We start from the raw sequence: 23,600 nt of genomic DNA, 5'->3' as shown, positions 1-23,600 counted from the left end.
CATTTCATAGGTACAGTACATCTTTGCAATCATACATTGGACAGCAGTTACAGTTTTAGTAGTCACTGCTGTTCTGGTTATCCTTCACATGGTTCATCATGGAAGGAAGTATCACACATCTGAAATTTTTTGAACCATCTGAACGCAATAGTAAAGGATGGAGCATCATCCCCAAAAGCAATTTCAATTTTTTATAACAGTCTTTGTTATTCAGTCTATCACAAAAATTATAGTAAATCATTGCATGAAGTGCTACTCTAGAAAGTTTCATTGTTACTATTAGAAAGGGGATCTGTCTCATTTAGATTAAGGGAAATTGATGAAATTTATTTATGCATAATGTGTCAGATGAAGTTTATTAAAAAATAATAAATACTTTAATTCATCACAGATGATTTTCTTGTATTGCAAAACTTTCAGATTAGCCCTTGTATTTTGTATCAGCACATACTGATGTGTGCTTCAGATGGTTTTATTCACACTGTTTAATCATTCAGAAGACAATACAATGCATGACTGATACTGTGTTAAGATTGATTGCAGTACTGCAAAAACATCATTTAATGAACACATTATTGCATAAGATTAATATTCAAAATGATACATATACATATAATAATTATTTTCCAGACATGTTATATACATACAATACACAAAAGCTACCTATGCTCAGAATATGAGAAATCAAATATACAGCAGCATGCGTGGCTGCACCCCTGCCTTTGTCTCAGTTTTTTGCCTTAAGTTTTTAGTGCACATGTCCAAACAAATTCTGATTTGCAAAATACATGTTAGATCATTATTAAACAATTCTAGATTATCTGTTACTTTTCAGATGGTGCCTGATTACCTGATATTCCAGATTATTCGATGCTGAATTAATGAACTGTTTTTTTTTTCTATAAAATTATTCAAATAGGTTCTCAGACAATCTTTAAATACCAATTAATCAAATACAGTTTATTCAAGATTAAGAAAATTTTTGAAAAATTATTTGATTTAATACAAATAACAAAGTATTTGGATTTCTATTCATTTTGAATTTAAATTAAAAATAATGATTTTAAATTAAAGTTTTTTAATTGTAGGTAATTTAGGAATTAATGCAATATGTATATGTTTGATATGATATTATTTTGCAATATTTTGTAAATATGAGCATTTATTATAGCAAAAATATGTTCAAATTTAAGTGTTAGGAAACCAATTTAATATTAACTTTTGAACTACTATTTCTATTCTGTGACATTATTTTTACCAAAATATTGGATTAGAAAAAAATAACAATTTTTATATTTATACTTTAAATTGCATTAATAAATTTTATATAAAGAAAAACTTTTACTCAGATGTGTTGCTACAACTGCTGTTTGTACTATTTTATAAATAAAAGAGAAATTCTGTTCATTTGTTTGTGGTATGTTTGTACAGGAAATCCTTGTTAGTTTGAAATTCAAGGGATGAAATAATTGTGACTTCAAATTATCTGAGATTTACATATTTCTGTACAATATGCCGATTGCCACTTAACTGATTTAATTTATTAAGGAAATGGAATATGGTTACATGTACAGAATACTATTTTTGTTAAATAATAATATAAATAAACTTGAGGTAAACTGCATGTGTGAAAGTTCGAACCCACCGGAATTAAGCCGGTAATGATACATCCTTTTCCACACGTGTAGAAGGAAAAGGGATATGAGTCAAAGGGGAAAAAAATGAATCAGAAGGAACAACCGACGAAAGGTGTGGATTGGTGAAGCTGAACAACGTGACCACCTCAATAAATGGGCGACGAGAGCGGAAAAAGGGGGTCGGTTACATAGAGTCCGTCCGATCGACCCCAAGTCGGTTGCGTAGTGTCGATTAGACAGAGCGTGAGCGTCCCGAGTCCCGACGGAACCCGCCCGAACGAAAGGCATACCTTGCCGATGATACCTTGACCTAGAGAAGGACCGACCCGGATCACGAGGTATGTCCCGAATTTATGTAAACTCTCCCTCCGCGAATCCAGAAAGAGGCGACCGTCGCGCGCCCCTTTTGTAATTATCTTGCTAGCTTTAATAAATCGTTGTTGTTATTATCCGTTGTAGTGTCCTTTATTCGAATATTATCATCCGCCGCTCTACCGTCGACCCCATTCACTTCCTCCACTCGCATAAAAACGCGTAACTCATCCGAACCGCCATCTTGACGTGGGCAGGTCTCACGGACCTGTTAGCCGACAAAAAGGAGGAACGAGACTTTGGCCGCCTCCCGGCACCCACACATGTGTCCGGTGAGAACCTCACAGATTGCTGCATAGGTTTTATAAAAGTAAAGCGGAATTCCTCAAAATATAGCTCAAATTATTTTTAATGTGATCCAAAAAGTAGTAAGTTGCCCAAATATAGTAGCCTACAGCCCTACAAATATCTCAATCTGCTACTCAGAACCCAATCTTGCAATCCTGAAAACCAGCTGTATTTTACAAGATAAGAGAGAAAAAAGGGTAGTCCATGTGTAAGGTGACAAAATATGTTACTATAAAAGCAAGATCATATTGACCAGAGTAGAGTTGTTCTTGGTCTATTGTTCTCTTAAGGTATGGAAGTACCTCAATGTAAATGAATGATTGAATGTATGCCTATCACAGTTCAGAGAGAATTTCCACTTTAAATTTCAAACTAACCAAATTCCTTAACATTCAGATCTCTATATCCCTGGCTGGGGCAAAAGTACAGTTACAAACTAATGGGAATTTTGAACTATCCAAGTTCAAATTAATGAGGATTTCCTGTATCTGTGTGAGACATCTATATACATGTTTGTTTCGATTCTTGGTGCCATTGAATATTTTTTTTTTTACAACCTTGCTTTAGGAAATTAACTTTCTTATGAAGTTTTCCATTGTCTTTTAAAGAAATATTTTCAAAAGTTTACACACATTTTTCTAATGATCATAAAAGTTTAATTTAGCAACCAAATCTGTCATATCATTATCTACAGACTAACTAATCCATCACAGAAACATAACACATTTAACTTTGCATTCAGTTATTTTCATTTGAAAACAATAAATTTAATAAAAAATAACTTAATAATTAAGAATATGTGATCTAAAAAATGATTTACAACTAGCTGAACAGTATTGTTACCATTTAATTTATTCCTTCACCAAAATATTAGTCATTTATTGCTTCCAATGTTAAACTTAATGACAGGAATATTTTGAAATTGTTTAAAAATTCCTATTATTTTCCATTTATTTTCATTGTGTCTTTGAAATATAACTTTACATTTATTGACTGAATAATGTTTTGGAAAAAATATTAAATGTTTCAGGTGAGATACAAAATAACAATGAAAGTCCATATATTGATGTTGTTGGAGTATCAGATGAAGAAGCAGAAAATAAATCCTTAGCAAGAAGTAAGTCTTCGATTTACATAATTCGAATTTATAGTTTTAAATCTGTATTAAATTATGAGCAATCATTGTTACAGATGGCGATTCAATGTCTAATCAGAAAGAGAACTGTAATGATATCAACATAACGTCAAGTCATGGATCAGAAACAGAAAATCATGTTACAAATGTCTTAACTCTTGCAGAACAAATAATAGCTGCAATGCCAGACCATATTAAAGCTACTACAGTGGCAAATTCAAATGAGATCTCAGATACAAATGGAGATCTTAAAGATGATATATCTCATTCTTTCTTATCTCAAGATCCAGAAATGTGTTCAGTTGAAGGTTCTCCACCTTCATTAACATTATTGAATGGCAATTCTATTTTTGAATTTAGTGACCAGAATTACAGGTATAGATTTACAATTTTTTATATTATTATTATTTAGTATTTATTAGAATATATATTAGAATATTTATTATACTGTAATATATATATATATGGATATAATGGAATATTAATTTAATTTTAATTACATGTTTATTTTATTGATGTGAAACTTTCTTTTGGTTAAATATACAATATTTTTTAATTTTAATCAATTTAGTAACTATTTTTACATAGAGTGGATGATTCTCAAGTTAGCTGATTAATGATGGATAATTAATTGTTAACTAATTACTGTCAGATATTTTTAAAATCTTATAAAATTTCAAATTTATTTATTTTCAATTTTAGTTTTTACCTTTTATAATAATAGTTTTGCTTAGTAACTGCCAATTAAATATATATTTATTTTATTTATTTCTGGTTTAAAGTTGTATGAAAGTACAGAAAAGTAAATTACTTAAATTGTCTTCACTGAAGTTGGGTTACTATTAATTTTAGTAGTTGGAGATTTGATCTTTACACAAAGGAGTGAGATGATTTTGTTATTTTTTCCTTGTCATTAGTTAGTAAGAAATGATGCAATCTCTATTAGAGTAGTCAGTGTACTAGCAGTGCATTGCACATTCACAACACAAATAATAATAATAAAAAAGGAATTATTATATTTTTATATTCACATAATAAAAAGAAATCAGGATCTCTTTTGCATAGTTAACATCTTGTTCACATTATATTCTATTGGGCCTACTTGCTTGATATGTAAGATGCTAAGAAGGAGAACAATGCATGTGGCTATGTAATTGAGTTAAAATTAATGTAATGTAATGTAAATAACATTGTTAATAACAGGGTTCGTACAGACCTGGAAAGTCAGGGAATAAGATTTTTAGCAGAAAAAAAATCAGGGAATTCATAAATACCATGGAACCTGTCTTTCACTCTTACTCCCTTTTGATCTGAACATGTTTTTAAATTCAGTTCGGTATAGGAAGGTTTACGAAAACTGGAGCAACCAAACAAATGGCAAGATTTGTTGTGCTTATATGTCATGAACTATAAATGATAATCTAATAATTTAAATTTTGTTGAATAAAAAGTTTACGTCCACTCCTACCCACCATTTAAAATGGTGGGTAGGGGCGGGCAGCTATGTAGAGGGGGATGGCGGTTGCATGTGAACATCAAAACTGTCAACACAGTGTGGCATTTGGAGGGCAAAGAGATAGTATGCCAAAATTTGTGTCAATTTGTACAGATTGTCAGGATCTACAATATTACAGTAGAGAGTTGTTAATCAGAATCAATTGGGGATGGGGTTGTTCAGATTAGTGATTTGTTCAGATTACCGATTATGTATGAAAAAATACATTAACCTGTCCGATGTCCAAATTTTTCTTTGTTGCGTGTTGCTTCGTGTTGAATTTTTGTCGACTTTAAGCCTAACGAAAATTTTTATAATAATAATCAAGGCTATCGTATTGTTAAAAATTTTTTTTTTCATTTTGTACAAACAAAATAAATATATTGAAGAATATAAAAACATGAAAATTATACTTTAGAAGTAAATCTAGTATCAAAAACGTTTGATTCAGCACGGCACAGTCTGACTGAAAATTGTTCCGATTACCGGCGATTCCAATTACCGGGGTTCAGATTAACGACTCTACTGTATTTAGCAATAATAACCAATAAAATAGAATTTGTAAAGTTATAAGCCAATAACTGTGCATGTTGAAGAAAATTTTTATAATGTTGAAGAAATTGCAAAGGAAATACAAACAGAAATGTAAGAGATATATATCATTGGAAAAAAAAAATTTAAAAGGAATCAGAAAAGCCCAAAATGACTAAGGCTGAACGATGCAGTTTATTTAGTGAGTGTAAGAAAACTGAGTGTATCAACTTTGACACAAATATTTTGAGTGCGCTGCCAGCTGAACTGATAGATATTAACTTGGAATATTATTACCACCAAGACTTTATTTGTTTGCATCTTATCCTTTCTCTAATAACACAAAGACAGATCCATGCCTTAAATAATTTTATTGTGTCCTGTACACAACCCTCCCAATTTTTTTTTTGGCCTGTGAACATCTGGTTAATTAAAGTTGAGTTTTCACAAACACCATCGACAATGATCCACTTTCCTGCCAAAACTCTCTCGGTCCCACTTCAAGTTTTTGGGAAGGATGGGAAGAAATGTTATGACCTTGAATGGGTCCATGCTTGACCAAAAAGAGCATGCGATGAGCAATTTCTCACTCTTGTGGAGTGTGCAATTTCTTCTGTTTAAATTATTTTGAATTTACCACCTTCTCACTTTAAGAAAATTCAATTTTATGAATTGAGTCTTTTCTTATTTAAATAAAATTTATAAATTAATTTAAATTGAGTCATAAATTTTTTTACATGACATAGAAATGATGTAGTTAATTACTTAATTGATTTTATGAGAAGTTTTTTGTTTTTTATAAGTGAATAAAGTGTTTTTTTAATTTAATAAAAGAATTTATATAATTATGTATAAAATGGGCTTAAATAGACTTGGCTGAATATTACATAATGGAAAGGGAAAATGTAGAGATGTTAAGTCAGGGAATAATGTCATAATTGGTCGTGGAAACTCAGAGACTGTCAGTGAATTGAAGATGGAATTACCTGTACGAACCCTGTAATAACTGACACATAAATAGCGATTATGTTCATTTCAGGATTCATAAATTAAAAATGCTTGGGTTTTATGAACTCTTTTCCTATGCTTCCTAATATGTTTGGCAGATTGCTTCTTATTCTCAGATGACCAATATAACTAATCCAACCCAACACATCTATAGCTAGGTAGAAAACTAGCACAATGGCAAATATTTCTAGTGGTAGCATTTTTACATTATTAATTGGATTGTCATAATTATGTCGATGCATTAGATATTCTTTCCAATGCAATGTAATTAACAAACTCAAATAATTGGCAATATAATAACAATGTACTTTTTTAAAATCAAAAAGTTTCTTTCAAAAATAAGCAGGCAAAATCAAATTGATTAAATGTGGTAATTGTCTATGAATGAGACTGAAGTTTATTCCTTAATAAATATATAATTCTAAAAATTTATTAGTACCATAGTAAAACATTTCCAGTTTGAAAAAATTTCAAACTAAAAATGCAAATAAGAAAAGCTAGTGATTTCTGAATGAACTGGATGTGTTGCCATTTATTATTCTGAATTATCATTATTACTGTATATCTTGGCAGATAAGATGATAGTTGAATCATAAAAAGGGCCCCAAAATCCAGGGTCGTCTTATAGGACAGATACAAAAAAAATTAGATTGAAATTTATATAAATTAAAACCATTATAAAAAATGGACAAACAGTAATTATTTACTAGTAGAGAGTAGGATATGTCCACAAAATAGAATAGCCCATACGATGTTTTTGTGAATAGTCAAGGTCATTACCCGAATGCCGAATCAGTGCGAATGTTTGCAACAATTGCAAGGCAGTGCTGCCAGGACATAATTACATATAAAGTAATGTTTTTTCAGTGGAATGTTTATTTACCAATTTCTTTGACTATTAGAGACTAATCATCACTTGACGAATAATTGGTGGAGGAACCAATTAATATGATTAATAATTATTCAATAATAATTTTACAGTAATGCAAGGCAAGTTCAATAGAAAACTTGAAAAGTGCCATTTAAAAATTGGGAAATTTTGAACATTAGAACTAACTCTATCTTGTCAAAATTTACTATGCTATTGCTCACCATCTCAACTTTTAATGACAGTTTTGATTTTCTATTGAACTTGCCTCATAATTTTTCAGTAGCTGATTAATATGATTAGTTTAACTATTAGCAAACAATTATTCAATAACAGTTTTCAGGCCCAATACAGCCTCTTCAACCTTAAAATTTCCGGTACACAAGACGACAGTTAACAAATAAACTAACGTTTTCGATCCTCCACCGAGGTCTTCGTCAGGTTCGTTTTGATCGTGGAATGCGAAAAGCTCGGTGGAGGATCGAAAACGTTAGTTTATTTGTTAACTGTCGTCTTGTGTACCGGAAATTTTAAGGTTGAAGAGGCTGTATTGGACTTTATATGTACCGGTAATCACGGGTGAAGATTGTCTTTCTAGTAACAGTTTTACAAGTGAATTACTAAGCAAATCATATAATTAAGTCAAATGTATTTTTACTTTCTTTGCTGTTTATAGAGTATAACAAGGAAAATATCGTGTCAAATTTAACCACTCTGGTGTTTCTGCCTTTCTTGATGTTTTAATACTACAAGAGCCCAAAAATTAAGAAAAACCCTTACAAAATTCTGTTTGTGTCAGCATGTATTTTACATTAAAACTCAGAACCAAAGGAATAAATGGTTCTAAAAGTGATTCTTCTGGTCGTATGAATAAACCTACCAAGTTTCGTAATTTTGGTAGGTTAATTTATAGGACCAGAAATTTAACAAGTATATATATTATATATATACATATATGGGGTATTAATAGTATTAGATTTTGGTAAAGGTCACGAAGATAAAGAGTTATAAGGGGAATTGTGTAATATCATGAGTAGTGGTCAGACTTGATAAAAGTTATTATTATTATTAGCATTTACATTTATAATTTTTTTAAAAACTCACTCCTACCCAAAAATAAACTTTTTGCTTTTTTTATAATAATTGATAATATAAAAGTTATTTTTTTAATAGAATCTTATAACAGATAGCACCACAAGCAACTTCAACTTATTTAATCAATTTTATTAATATTGCTAAAATTGTAAACATATTAAACAATCTAATGATACATGTTCTTTGAAAGCATTTGTTAATTCATTTTCAGACAAAATGTGTATTAACTAAATATAACATCTTTGGAATACTTTTTCATTCTGATTTAGCTTACTCTTAAAATTCTTAAAATAAATTTAAACATATCTCATTTTTAAATTTTAATCTTATTAATATGTCTTTTCTTGTGCATAAGGGAAAGGAATCTTAATATGCTGACAGTTTCTTAATACAATTTAATTATATATTTTTTTATTAAAAAATCATAGGAATATTTTGATTACTTTTCTATAAGTGCAGTCAGAGAAAAATTAGACATTGAACAAAGAAGAATAAATTTCTTCTTTGATAATCAGAAATGCTGTAAATTATTATGGAGCAAGTAAAACCATTTTAAAAGAAAATATAACTAACTCATCACAGATAATAATTGAAGAATTGAAAATCATTCAAAAATTATTTGATTGTAAGATCATCTTGAATAATTTTTGAAATGAAATGATGTTTTATAGTTTAATATTTAATATATTTAACTATGATGTTGGCTGATTAAGTTTAAATTAGGTAAAAGTTCATACAAAAATTAAATGTTGGATATTAAAGGTTTAGTTCTTTGATATAGATGCTTAAATTTTCATTGCAAACTAGGATTTTCAAAATGTTTTTGTTCCTGAAAAACATTCTAACAAAATAAATTTTAATCAATTCTTCCTCATAATAGCTAATGAAAAATATTGTCAGCTGGTCATAATAGTATGATTTTGTAAGATTATGACAAAATATTTTTTTTTAGGTATTGCGATGTAGGCACACCATCATCATCATTGAGTCCCGCTTCATCTTGTCTTCAGAGTCCTGGTAGCTTCACCTTAGAATCACCATCACCCCCACCCACAACTGCCGATTTTTGTGAATTCTTCCAAGCTTCAGGGAAAATGATGGAAACTGATTTCTCAAAACTTACTCTTTCTGGTACATGGATGTTTTATTTTGAAATATACAGTGGGTGATCAGTTAATGAACAAATTGGATAATGAACACTTTCGCGAAAGATTTTTATGTTCGGACAATGAACACCTCACAGAACAAACACAAGAAGAAGCGACATAAAATAATGAATACCGATTGGTCTTACCTTGTCTTCAAGCAACAATTCAAAACTTTTTGGAGCGCGAGAGATGTCGACATCAACAGTCAACCCGGTATATACTGATCAGATAGTATTGCTCCAAACTCTGAAACTCTTCCTTGTAATTCCAGCCTTTTATTTTTTTGAGAGAAACAATTTTTTTATAGTATTTGCGAGACTGTCAGGCATGCACTCATTAAGTTTTGCATGGATTTTTATTTTTGAAAGGTGAGAGTATAATAGCAAAGGTAGAGAGTGAGCAGATGTCTGATGTTGCTGGGCAGTATAGCTTGAACAGGTCTACAGTAGGCCACAGTTCAATCTTATCTAAGAAAGATACTGTATAATAAAGAAGGCTCAAGCAGCTTAAAAGAGTAACAAAAATCACATCTGAGAAATAAAGAGCTTGAAGAGCTCATAATGGAATCTGAAACCGATCTGACAACAGAAGAATGCCAAGAATCCTTGAATGAAGAACACCAAGAAACTTGGCAAGATATATTTTTTCTGAAGAAGAGGATTAATGCTGATATTTGCTATTAAAGATCTTTTGACAAAGTGGGAGGATGTCAGAACAACAGTCTTAGAATGGCATCCAAACCAGGTTGAGGTTAATAGGCTTGGGGATCTGTACAATTACAATGCTATTAATTACTTCTGAAAAATCCTGAAGAAGAGAGAAAAGCAATTGACATTAGACAGATTCTTTAACACCCATAAACGGAAAAAACATGACTAATAAAAATGTAAGACTGTGTATATAGGTATTTTTATTATTACATATAAATAAATGTAGTAAGAAAGTATATACTTTTTTACTTTTTGGAGTTTCCAGAATGAATTAATCAAATTCCCATAAAAACCTATGGTAAATTGATAATCGGTTAACGAACAATTCAGATAGCGAACAAAGTCTTGGAACAGATTATATTCATTAACCGATCATCCACTGAATACAAAATTATATTAATTTTAGTGTTGTGATTCAAAAATATTTGTGATAAACAAACTGTCATGTGAGAATCTAATACTGTGTATTTATATTATGTAGATCAAGAACAGCGTGAATTGTATGAAGCCGCAAAAATTATACAAAAGGCATATCGATCCTATAAAGGACAGAAACAGCAGGAAGAAGATGAAAAAGAAAGAGCTGCTGCAATTCTAATTCAGAGTTATTACCGAAGATATAAGCAGGTAGTATTAAATAAAATTTTTTTTAAAACTAGTTAAATTAATTTCAATAATTTAACAAATTTAAAATTTTTTTAAAGTATATGTATTACAAGCAAATGACAAAAGCAGCTCAACTTATTCAGAATCAATTTCGTAATTATTGTGAACACAAACGTTTCAAAAAGAGTCAAGAAGGAGAAAATGGTAGTAATCTTTCAGGAACTGTAAGTCCACTACATTCAAATGGAACTGCAAATGGAAATAATAGTAACAGTAATAATGGAACAAACTACTATTACAATTTCTCTGATTCAGACAAAAGACTGAACAGGGATAGCATATCATCAACAACAGCTTTAAAGTAAACAATTATTTTTGAAATTGCTGTTATTTTAGAATTCTGACTTTAATTAATTAAATGCTTTTCTCTCCAGAAGAACATTTTCTCAAAGACGACAACATCAAGCTGCCAGAAAGATTCAACAGTTTTTAAGGCAATCCAAGAACAAGTTAGTGAAATGATCCTATAGGAATCTATTTTAATTCTTATTGTTTAAATATAATTTTGATCTATTTTATCCAGTCAAAATATTTATTTTGAATAGACTATTAACAAAAGTAACTGACTAACAAATAAATCTCTCTTTCTATTGCTAACTTCACTGAAGTATTTGGGACTATTTGCATGGGAAAGTGGTGAGTTTGAATCCATTGTTGCTATTCAAACAACATTTTGTGATTTTATTTTCTTTAGGCAATGTTTAGCCCTTTTTTCAAAAGCTACTACTATTAATGTCTTTGCTATATTTCTTTCTTTTCTGTTAATAAATATTGTAATAAAGTTATAAAGTAAAACAAAAATGCAAGAAATATTGAAAATTATTAGTTTTTTGTTTCCAAAAACTATATAGTTTAAAAATAATGAGTTTAGAATATTTGAAAAATATAAATTAGGAAATAAATTGTAAAGTTGTGTTTAATTGTTTAATATGTATTTGATTTTGTTGGCAGTTTAAGATAATAATTTAATTTGATGATGTAGAATCTGCTTTTTTTTTTCTCATTATATACTGTATATGAGGGAAGTCAGTAATTAGGTTACATGCAGACACTTATCAAAAAATAAGCAAGAAAGTTTCTGATGTAGAACATTCATTATTCAACAAAATCCTTATCAACATTCAGACATTTGTTCAATGCTGTCAAAATCATTGCAGCACAAAAACATTCTTTATTCAAGTGTTCTTTTAGAAAGGTCTGAAAAAGTGGTAATTACTTAGAATCATATCTGGGCTATAATATAATCTTTTTGGATTTGAAAAAAAATACTTGAGTGCAAACATTTTTAAGCAGTGAGTAGATTCAAGAATGTACTGCAGTGATTCTGACATCAATCAATAAAATTTTATGTAGAATTTTTTCAAAATCTGGTATACAATTATGATCACAACATTGAACAATTATCTGAATATTAATAGGTATTTTATTGAAAAATGTCTATTCTGTTAGAAATTTTTCATTAAGTTTTGGTAAGAGACTGTTTTTAAACTAATTACTAACTTTTCATCATATAGTTTCTGCATATTAGTTTTGACATTGTCATTATGCAAAGATTATTTTACAGAATATTGTTTAATTTTAAATAAGTGTATTTTCAATTTAAAAAAATGTAGTAAAATTTTAAAAGATGTACAACTTAAAAACAAATTAAGAAGCACTTTATTTTCTAGAATTAAGTTTATTGAATATTGATATTTACTTTCAATATTCTTCCAATATAACTTTAGAACAATAAATTCTGTATTAATATTTTTAAATTTAATTATATTTTTTATTTAATATGAAATTGGCATATTAATAAAAATATATTAAATTCTACAGTTGAACAGTTGGTAAAATATGACAGATTGATTTTATAGTTTAGTGATCTTGAGTTCAGTTGACTATTTGTAAATCTCTGTGTGAAATACAGAGTTAGAACAAGAGAAAAGAAAGAGATTTCCTACCAGCTCAACTAACTATGGATAGTAGTAACATGAACAAGATTTTGAAATTGATGTTAACTGAAAGTAGCATCATGGTTAACTAGTTGAACATGATCTTCTGTTGGAAAGATTACTAATATTTAATGATAAAGATGCTACATTTTTCAAGTGTACTGCTAACCCAAGAAAGTTGAGAATTGGTGATTTTTATTTTAACAACTAATTATAAATTTCTGTTGTAATGATTATTAAAATTGATAAAGAAAACTTACCAATAATTTTAAAATTTATTTGCATCAAATACTTCAAATTCTGAGAATTCATTAGAATTTTTCTGTTTAGAATTGAATTTGTTTTAAAAATTAACACAAATTTCAATGAGAGATTAAATATAGTCATACCTTCGATTTTGAATGACTTGATTTTCAATCAATTCAGTTTATGAACAAAATTTTGAATTCATTTTTGCCTCTGGTCACTGAACAAGCTACTTGGCAGAGCCAGCCACTGATAGTCAACTTCTTATACTTCCTGTGTTAAAGGAAATTGATGGCCTTGACCAATCAATGACAGGATTACCAATTCAGAAATTAGTGGCACCAAGATCGCTTCATGTCACATCATATGAATCATTGATGATGATGCTATTTAAATTAAATTTCAATTTGCATGTGGGAAAGTTACTATTTCTGTTTTTTGGTATGTGCCACAGTTGAATTTAAATCAATTGAATTAATAAAAACCTCATTAATTGACATTTGCATAATATAAATTGCTCTCAAGAATTTGTTTAAATATGCGTAAGTTAAATTAAATGACAAAAATTTATTAATATAATATTAATATTTAATATTTATTAATACTAGGTAGCGAGTTAATTGAAACTAAAAATAATAATTAAATTTATAAGTAATAAAATAATAATTAAAACTGGTCTTTACATGAAAACTAAAATTAAATTAAAATTGAAATCAAATCAATTGAAACACAATATTTCAGACAGTATGGATAAAGTACTTGTCCATCTTGATTGATTTTGTTATATTTTATGCAGGCAGAGTTGACTCTCTGTGTAGCATTTCTTTGTAAAGTGTTGGTTTCAGTTTTGGTTGGTGGTGATGGAACATATTGCCTTTATATGCATTTTTATGAATGAATTACAACTAAAAAGGTATTTTAAAAAAAGGTTTTGTTTTGGGGGTTGGGAACAGATTAATCCATTAATGTATTGTTTCTTATGGGAAAATTTGTTTTGGTTTTAGAACAACTTTTAGGACAATTCATTCTAACCCAGCTCCTATTTTATATCCTAAATAAATATAAAAAAACACCTTACCACTGGGGTATTTAAATTTCTTTACTAAATGTTTTCCATCTCTATATATGAGCCTGCGTTAGGTAAATTGTGTTCAAATTTGGAAAACATAACATCAAACATTTTTTTTTCAACTTCAAAATGGAATTAACAAGAATATAGTTAACAAATTTTTTAACATTAAAATCCTAAATTATTATAATAATAATAAACTATTATCATTATCATCTTCAAAAAATTAATACAATAGCTTAACTAATTAATATCTAAGATTGACAATTGTCCAATGTTGTACAGTACATATTACAAGGTGTTTTTAATTGTCCCAAGTCTTTTTTAATAGCATATCTCCATGCCATTGGAAATTGCTCTACATCCCTGGTGTTAATGCATTCATTTCTAAGTTTGTGTTTAAAAATCTTAATTTTTTTTTCTTTATTTATGGCTGTAGAGGGTGAGTGTACTTCATTAATGATTTTAGATTCCTTCCAAAGTATTGAAGTTCCTTGTACATTTGTGACTTCTGTCAAGGCCATGTTTTCTTACACTTTCCCTTACATCATATTGGTGTTCTTTAACTCTGGTTTTTAAATTCCTCTTAGTTACTCCAACACATGCCGTTTTTAGGTTAAGCTTTTCATTAACTATTGGGATTCTGTATACTCCTGCTTTAGTTACTTCTGGGAGTGAATTGTTGTCCTTTTGCAGTATATGATATAAATTAGGAGCTCTTTTATATACCATGTAAGAGTTCTTTTGTTTGGAAAGCTCCTCCATTATATTCCTGATCTCCTTTAGGTATCTTTGTTTGAACCATTTCATTGTTTCCATTTTAGTGGTACTGATTTTGTTATAAGGATTAACCAGACTCATAAACCATCTGTTAGAGTATCCCAGTTTTTCAGTTATCCTGCCCTCTTGTCCACCATACTTATGTTGTACATGTGAGCTCTTTTAATTAAAGCCCTGAATGCGGATGCTTTATATCATTCTGGATCATAGAATATAAGAGGCTGAACATTGGTTTGATGTACACCTTTGTGCTGATTTTTTCTGATCCTAAGGTAATATCAATAAAAATTTACATACCTAGAACCTTTTAAGGTGTGATCACTTAAAAATATCAACTAACAAATGTTTTCAAACCCCTTCTGGGCTCTGCTTCAGGTTCCAATAATATCAATATCTAGAAAATGCATGTTACTCTTACTTTTTTAAGTTTTAGCTTCAATCCTTTGTTGTTGTCATTTACTACATCTCTAAATCTGGAAATACTTTTTCTTCCTCTATAAAATAAATAGATTTACAAATAGATTTAAAAAGATTTACATCATCAATATATCTTTTATATTTCAATATGTCCTCTTCAAATTCTGGGATAACTTGGTTTTCTTTATTCCTTACCACTAGCTTGCATAAAAGGCCTGACATGAGGCTACCTCAGGGGTGTCCAACAGTTTTTGCCCCCAGGCTGAATTGGAAAGAAAAATTTTTTCACGGGTTGAACGAAATATTAAAATTAAATCATGTTAAATACAAATACACTGACCTGGGTGGCCAGTCAGGTTTGTTCGAAGAAAATTCCTAATGCATGCACAATGTCATTTTACAATGTGAAGAAACCTACAAGCAAAAAAAAAAAATCGTTGACAGGCAGGCGGCGCTGTTCGTCACACGTCAGCATAAACAGAGTGACATGGCAGAATGGTAGATGAGTTTCAGTGAGTGTAGGGTCTTTCATTCTTCAAATAGTGTATTCTTATACACTAAATAGAGAGAGATGAATACAAAAGTTGTAAATCTTATAACAGATGAATACAAAAGTTGTAAATCTCTACAATGGAATTTTTTTTAAAAATGAAGAAGTATTGCAAATCATCCATTTGACCAATTATTGGAAGTTAAGTAGCTAATATTGAAAAATTAATCACGGGCCACACAAACCCATTACGCAGGCTGGATTCGGCCCACGGGCTGTATGTTGGCCACCCCTGGGCTACCCATTGTACCCCTTTACACTGTTTAAAAATTCTGTTATTGAAGGAGAAAAATGAAGAGTTGCAGATTAGGTCTGCTATTTCTAGCATATTTTCTGTCTGTCTGATTCTGGAACTTGTTGGTATAAAAAATTGACAAGTGCTTCAAAACACAGCTGGAGTTCAATAGATGGGTATAAGCTTCATAGTCCATGAGTGTGGCAAGCTCTTCATGCATTAAAAGGATGTTCTGTAGATCCTCAACCACTTCAAAAGGGTTGCTTACACTGAATTGATATTGTGGTAAAAAGTGTTTGATGAAGTAATGTAAATCTTTTTCTAAAAGTTATGTTTGGAGCATTCCTTTTTTCTACCACTGGTCTGAATAGCTTCCCATCCTTGTGTATTTTTGCAAAGGCAAACAGCCTGGGAATTCTTGGGCATGTTGGTTTACATTTCTTAATGAACATCCAATGTTTGGCCATTGAGGAGTTTTATAATTTTCTTATAACAGATGAATATGTTTTCATTAACTTCAATGTATAGGAATACATTAGGTATCTTCAATATACTTCTCTAATGCTTCTAAGCATGTAGACCTTTTTGTAACTACCAAGTATTTGCTTTTATCAACTTTAGTAAGTATTAGCTGTTCTTCTTGCAACCATCTTTTAGTTATTTTTATATTATTCTTTACAATATTTTTCTTTTTACAAATCTGTGCTTGCAGTACAGTTTTCTAGCTAAAATAATCTTTATTTGTCTCTAAAAAACCACAAAATAAACTGGAACAATATATATGTCCTCACCTAAACATCAAATTTCCAGCAAAACACCCAAATTCATCATTTGAATGTTTTCGGTCACTCGTTAATCGGCCTTCATCAGGAAAAGTCAAACAAAAATAACTGTTCTATTTATAGAATGTTGCCGTGTTGTACGTGTAATTTTTAAACAATTTTAAAATCAGTTTTGAACATTGGCTGTGACGTATATTAAGCAACATATATTTCTTTAAAGAGTTTAAATAATACTTCCATGCAGTTGGTACGGGAATGCACTCCGTGTTGATACATGCTCCTCTTATGTTGGCCATGTAGATTTCCACGGCCTCTAATGTTTTTAAGTGTTGTTTGTCGAACACCCTGTGTATTAGGGTATCCTCTTCCCATAAGGGGAAAATTCCAGGCTCAGTGGCATACTGGCCCAGGGCCATGTTGTTGTTTTCTTTTGCCATGTCATACCTGTGATTTCGTAATTGGGTTTGTAATAATCTGTATGTGGAACCAATGTAGGTTAGTGTCCTGTTGAACCTGTCATCCTGTAGTGGGATGCAGTAAACTCCAGGTGCTCTATCATCCTCAGTTTCATCCTTTGCATTAGATAAAAGGCAGAGCACTGTGGGTTTCCTTTTGTACGCTATGTGTATATTTAAATCCTTGGCCATTCTCTTGTATATATGATGGAGGGATGGTTCGTAACTTAGAACTACCCGTTTCTCTTCTGTGTTGTTAACATTAGTATTGGTGTTAATTGACATGGCCTGATATGTGGACATTATATTGTTGATAAATGAGTGGCTGTACCCATGATTGGATGCAATATGTTTCACTTGTTCTAGCTCATTGTTAGTATCTGAGAGCTGCATACAATGTGAGTCAGCTCTAGCCACAAGTGCACAGAAAGTAGATGCTTTATATGACCAAGAGTCAGCAGAGTTGGCCAGTATGAATAGAGGTTAGTCGTATAAAAGCCCTGTAGTTCTCTTTCCATTTCAGGGATGATCAAATTACATAAGTTGTTTCCACCTAGAATGAAATTCGGGCCTTTCTCTAAAGTGGCTTTTATTCTATGTGGTATGTTGATGTTATTCCAAACCACAAATGGGATGTCACGGGTTTTAATTGTGGACCCTTCCTTTGTTTCTTCAAGGTCCACCTTAGCTTTTCAACATACTTTGTTTCTGTTTAATACTTACTTTTTCAGCTAACAGTACAACCCATCTATTTATTTCTTCCAATTGTCTAGGGCCTTCAAAATAAATCTTATTTTCAAACTTGATTAGTTCGAAAATATGGAGTACTTGGTGTTTCTCACATTAAAAATTGCCTTTGTGAAAAAGAACTGTATTCCTTTGGGAGTGTAATCCTCTATATAGACATCAGGAAAACTGTTCTCTTTACATTCTTGAAGAACTTCCAATTTAAGTTTGGTGTTGATTAACGCAATAACCAATTTTCTATATTTTTTGCTGGAGGAGCCTTAATAGAACAATCCATTCTAACCCAGCTGCTATTTTAACTAAATATAAAAAACTGTTGTCAATTTTAAATATTAATTAGTTAAGTTATTGTATTAATTTTTTGGAGATAGTTTATTATTATAATAGTAATTTAAGATTTTAATGTTAAAAAAATTAATTAACTATATTCTTGTTAATTCCATTTTATAAAGAATTTGTAAAGAAATGTTTGATGTTATGTTGTTCAAATTTGAACACAATTTACCTGATGAGGGCTCATAAATAGAGTTCAAAAACATTTAGTAAAGAAATTTAAATACCCCAGTGGTAAAGTGTTTTTTATATTTAGTTAAAACTTCTAGAAATGAATTAAGTTTGAAACCAGAGGTTTGACTGTAATTTCTTACATAAAGTAAAACAAATTATATTTTAAAATAAAGCAAAATTCTGATTAAAAAGTCTTAATCTTTTTACAATCAATAATTTCAATATATTTGTTTTGTTAAATACAGTAGACACCCCCTATAACACAGTAGATAAGTTCCGTGTTATATGAATCCGTGTTGTACGAGTCACTTAAATACATGAGCCAATCACAGCCCGTGTGCTGGGCTGTGATTGGCTCATGCAACGACAGGGATGCTTCTAAGTCTCCAGCTCTAAGTCTTGGTTCTAAGCTAACGACCAAGTCTCAGGAGGCTTCTATGCAACAACAGGGATGCTGCCTCCATACTAGAGAAGTCTGAGGTATACTCTATCCCATTAGAAAACACATTTGGCATTTGCACTCACTACATAAGAGCGACAACTAGAATGTTATGTTGCCGCATCTCTGAACACCAGCATTCCATCGGGACAGGAAGGTGTGACACTGAGCTGGCTAGAATGGTGTTACAACATCAACACACCCCACTGTGAGACTGTGTGGCAATGCTCAGGTATTGTGATCAGAGGAGCCTGGTGTATGTTTAGGAGGCCCTCCTTACCATATTATTAAATTGTGCAACTCCCCCATGCTTGAGTTGCCTGCAATGTGGGTCAGACTATATAAAAGATTAAAACATCATCTCTAGCTCTGCTTTTGGCACCTATTCAACACAATATGGCACATGCGCATTGTCATCACGCATGCCTTAATTCAAATTTTTTACATTTTTATTTTAAATTTGGTTTGTTCTAAAGGACTAAATATTGTTAGTTTTAATTCGAAAGGTCTATTCGAGTTTATGTTCTGCCTGAGGATGACGAATTATAAAACATCAAAAGTGCTCACAAAAATAAAGAAATCTACACATAATTAACCTTTGTGATAATATCTTCCTTTCTTGCTTAAACAAAAGATCAGTGTGACATCAAACCCTCAAATCTCAAATTTTTTTACATCTGTCATTGTTGGTATAAAGATTGCCATGCATATAATAATCATTGTTCATCCTTGAAATTTATGCAAAAGCCCTTCTTTTCAGATTTGAATATCTCAAGGGCCTCTAGTATCTTGATTTGGTCGTCATGTTTAGATCATTGTATAATGGAAGCTTTGTCCAGGTAGACTGGAACATCGTTGTCTGTGGCATACCTCGTTAGGATAGGTCAGTGTTACATTTTCTTTTATCAATATCATATCTGTTTCCACAAACCTTATTTTGAGTGATCACTTGGTGGTGCCAATGTACTCAAGGTCACACTCGAATCTCTTGTGTTTCAATGGAGTCTTATAAACTCTTGGTACCCAAAGTATGTCAGTGTTGTCCTTTCTGTTTCTAAGGATATTTTATACAGTAAGAACATGTTTACAAGTTAATCTATCACCTTTCAGTCAAGCAATTTCTTTATATAAGCTTATCATGATGATGATATAATCTAGAATAATGTGGTGCATGTTGTGTATGTTTCCCATCTGTGGTATATTGTTAGTGGGCATAGAACAAGTACCCCTGTTGGATTAGCTAATATGTAATATGCATTAGCTGAATTACAAAATAAGGTGTTTTTGGTAACCATGTTTTGTGGCTATATCCTCCAAATGCTTTAGTTCTTTTCGTGTGATTTTGTAATTTGTGCAGTGGGTAAAAGCAAGTTTGGTTAGAGATCTAAATGCAGCTATTTTGTAAATGTATGGGTCGTGGGAGTTTGCATGTATAAATAATGGAAGGTGTGATGGTTTATAATAAATATTTGTATGGATAAATCCACTTATAATGCTGATATTGAGATCCGAAAAGTGTACCTTTGAATTGTTGGCTTGGTCTAATTGTACAGAAAGCCCATATAGGTTGTTGTTCATTTGTTCTAAGAAGCCTACTATATTTGATTTTGTTTTCCATATTATAAAAATATCGTCAATATACATAATATAGATCAGTGTTTCCCAAACTTTTTTAGGCCACGCCCCACTTTAACATTTCTAAAATCATCATGTCCCCCCATATAATAATTTTAGTTAAAAATTTATTTTTGTTCTTTTTAGTAATATGAATGATAATTTTGAAAGCGATTTCTTACAACTGTTGTCAAAACAAAGAAACGAACTTTTAATAAATAAAAATAAGATATTTTTAAAACTTAATTTAATGTGATTTGTGGACTTGATGCTTTTTACACAGCGATTTTATACCTGGCTCAAGCTTAGTTAGCGTAAGTCTCAAATCTCCACGTTGTGTTATATCCAGACGATTTCTTTTTTTAGTCAACAAATCACTCACAGCTCTAAAGCCACATTCAGCTAGATATGAAGATGGAAACGGTAATAAGAGTTTTCTTGCACATTTTGTGGTATTGGGGTATTTTTCTTCTGTTTCATCGCAAAGCCATGCCATCGCACCTTTAATATTAAATAGAGTTATTACAGATTCGTCACTTTGCAACTCCGCGAGTTCTTCTTGATATTGCAGATTGGATATATCAGCTAAATCCACCAAACCTGGTTGCACCATCCATGTCGGAAAATTCATTTCTTTTAAATCAGCAAATCTCTCTTTAAAATCCGTAATTAAAATTTTTAAATGATTAACAATTTCAAGTATTGCAGAGTCAGAAACATTACACTTGTTGAGCCAATGAAACTGTTCAAAATTTCTGTTACTTAAGTGTTTCTGACTTAATTCTAGATTCTTAACAAAACCAAATATTTTTGCTTTGGCATCGACCAGTGTTTTGCTTGGTCCTTGTAGTTGCTTGTTCAATATATTTAGCTTCTCAAAAATATCGGCTAAGTAACTTACATATGCTTTGCCATTTGTTGTCAATAAGAACTTCATTTCAGGCTTATCAATTAAAAACTTTTTAAGCGAATCAAACAACTCATTAAATCGTTTTAAACAATTCCCTTTTGATAGCCACCTTACTTCAGTGTGTAGTAACAATCGTACATGGTCTTCATTTTGCTCCTCACAAAATAGCTTAAATAAGCGCTCGGTTTTAGCGCTGGCTTTTATCGAGTTAATGCATTTGATAACTGCATTTAGTGTTTCATGGAGGATAGGAGACATGTTTTTAGCCACCAAGTTTTCTTTATGAATAACGCAGTGAATAAGGGTCATTTCTGGATTATCAGCTTTCATCAATTGTAAACAACCATGTTTCTTGCCCATCATATTGGGGGCACCATCTGCAGACACACGAAATAACATTCTTCATGGGGATCTCATTGTCATCCAAGTAGCATTTGAATATGTTGTAAATGTCTCTCGATTTGGTAGTGCTTTCTAATTGTTTACAAAATAGCATTTCTTCTGCAAACTGTCCACGTTCAATATATCTAACATAAGTGATAAGAACGGCCTCACTGTCTCTTAGAGTTGACTCGTCCATCTGCACAGAAAAATTTCTGGTTTTTAGTTTCAAAACAAGTTGTTTTTCAATGTCATTGCCCATCTCGTCGATCCTTCGGCTGACAGTATTGTTACTAAGAGGCATTGCTACTACATCCTCGTCATCTTTTTCTAAAATGGTTTTCATAAAAGCAGAAATAGAGGGCTTTATTAGATTCTCCCCTATTGTGTGGCTCTTCCCTGATTTAGCAATTAACAAAGAGATTTGGTAACTAGCCTCTTGGATACGACTATTTGTTACATTTCTAGACGTGAATATTGAAGTAATTGTCATCCTTTTCTCAAACTTTTCCTTCAATGTTTTGAAGAAACTTAAATCTGAATTAATATAGTCCTTGTGTTTGGCCTTCAAATGTGCTTCAAGCCGACCCAATTTCATAGATTCGTTTGTCAAACATTGCTGGCATATTAAGCAAAACGGCATCCTCTCATCATTAACTGCTGGTATGAATCCATATTTCAGATATTCCTCTGAATATTGACGAACTTTCTTTTTTGTTGTTCCACTCATTTTTTATGGGCTAAAAAAATAAAATTTTGTAAAAATAATTCAATGTGACAGAGTAAACGTAAATTAAGAAAAAATTGTTTTTGTGTAGATATACATTTTGCCGCAAGTAATACTAGGGATAAACGCAAGCCCTGAAGATTACAGAAGATTAGATTGCGGGAATTAAATTCTTATGGACTCCTTTATCAAAGACACTCCTATTAGAGATATTCAAACTAACAAAAATAGCACAGTTTATTAGTTTATAAATATTATCAATAGTTTTAAACTTTAAAAACTTATATAAAAAGTTAAATGTTTAAAAAATAAACAAAAATTATTCAATACATAAAAATTATATTTATACAACATGTATCAATAAATTCATTTAATCATATAAATGACAGACAATTAAAAATATTACGACATATAGGTGTTAAAAATATAAGAGTTAAATTCTTAGAAAAATTTTGCAAAAACGTTGTTACTTAGCGACTTTAAGAGATACAAGATTTCTGCGACAAGAGATACAGCAAAGGGAAAAGCTGAAAAGTTACAGTACTTGTGGACTCTAATAACATAGTTTAAGTTTTGATACCATCTTAAAAATTATTATAAATAATTAAAGTCCTCTATTTAAAAAATTGCTTTTTCATATTATTTGTCACCTAAAGCGTTGCGTTAAAAAAGCTCATAGCGAAGGGGGTAAATTATGTCATGTCAATTCTCAAATTGCCCCCCTCCAACCAGCAAATTGCCCCCCTGTGGGGCGTACGCCCCACTTTGGGAAACACTGATATAGATAATGCTAGAAAGGAATGAAGGTAATACTGTTTTTTCTAATAATCTCTAAGCATGCAAAAACATGG

The 23,600-nt window shown here is 30.9% G+C and overlaps 1 protein-coding gene across 3 annotated transcripts in view; it reads left to right on the top strand.

The window, feature by feature from the left end:
- Camta (Calmodulin-binding transcription activator) overlaps positions 1-23,600 on the top strand; it is a 147,014-nt gene that overhangs the window by 112,064 nt on the left and 11,350 nt on the right. For 2 of the 3 annotated variants that reach the window (XM_067271560.1, XM_067271558.1), the window contains 7 exons: positions 3,328-3,414; positions 3,489-3,807; positions 9,382-9,560; positions 10,769-10,914; positions 10,992-11,254; positions 11,328-11,402; positions 11,562-11,589. In XM_067271560.1, coding sequence (XP_067127661.1) covers positions 3,328-3,414; positions 3,489-3,807; positions 9,382-9,560; positions 10,769-10,914; positions 10,992-11,254; positions 11,328-11,402; positions 11,562-11,589 — 1,097 coding nt within the window. The remainder of the gene's footprint in view (positions 1-3,327; positions 3,415-3,488; positions 3,808-9,381; positions 9,561-10,768; positions 10,915-10,991; positions 11,255-11,327; positions 11,403-11,561; positions 11,590-23,600) is intronic. The other variant, XM_067271559.1, reaches the window with a different exon arrangement.

This window comes from Centruroides vittatus, unplaced genomic scaffold (assembly GCF_030686945.1).
Source record: "Centruroides vittatus isolate TY-2023 unplaced genomic scaffold, ASM3068694v2 contig_4, whole genome shotgun sequence".
Taxonomy (NCBI): domain Eukaryota; kingdom Metazoa; phylum Arthropoda; class Arachnida; order Scorpiones; family Buthidae; genus Centruroides; species Centruroides vittatus.
The sequence above is the reverse complement of the archived record's forward strand: the minus strand, read 5'-3'. Positions and strand labels throughout refer to the sequence as shown.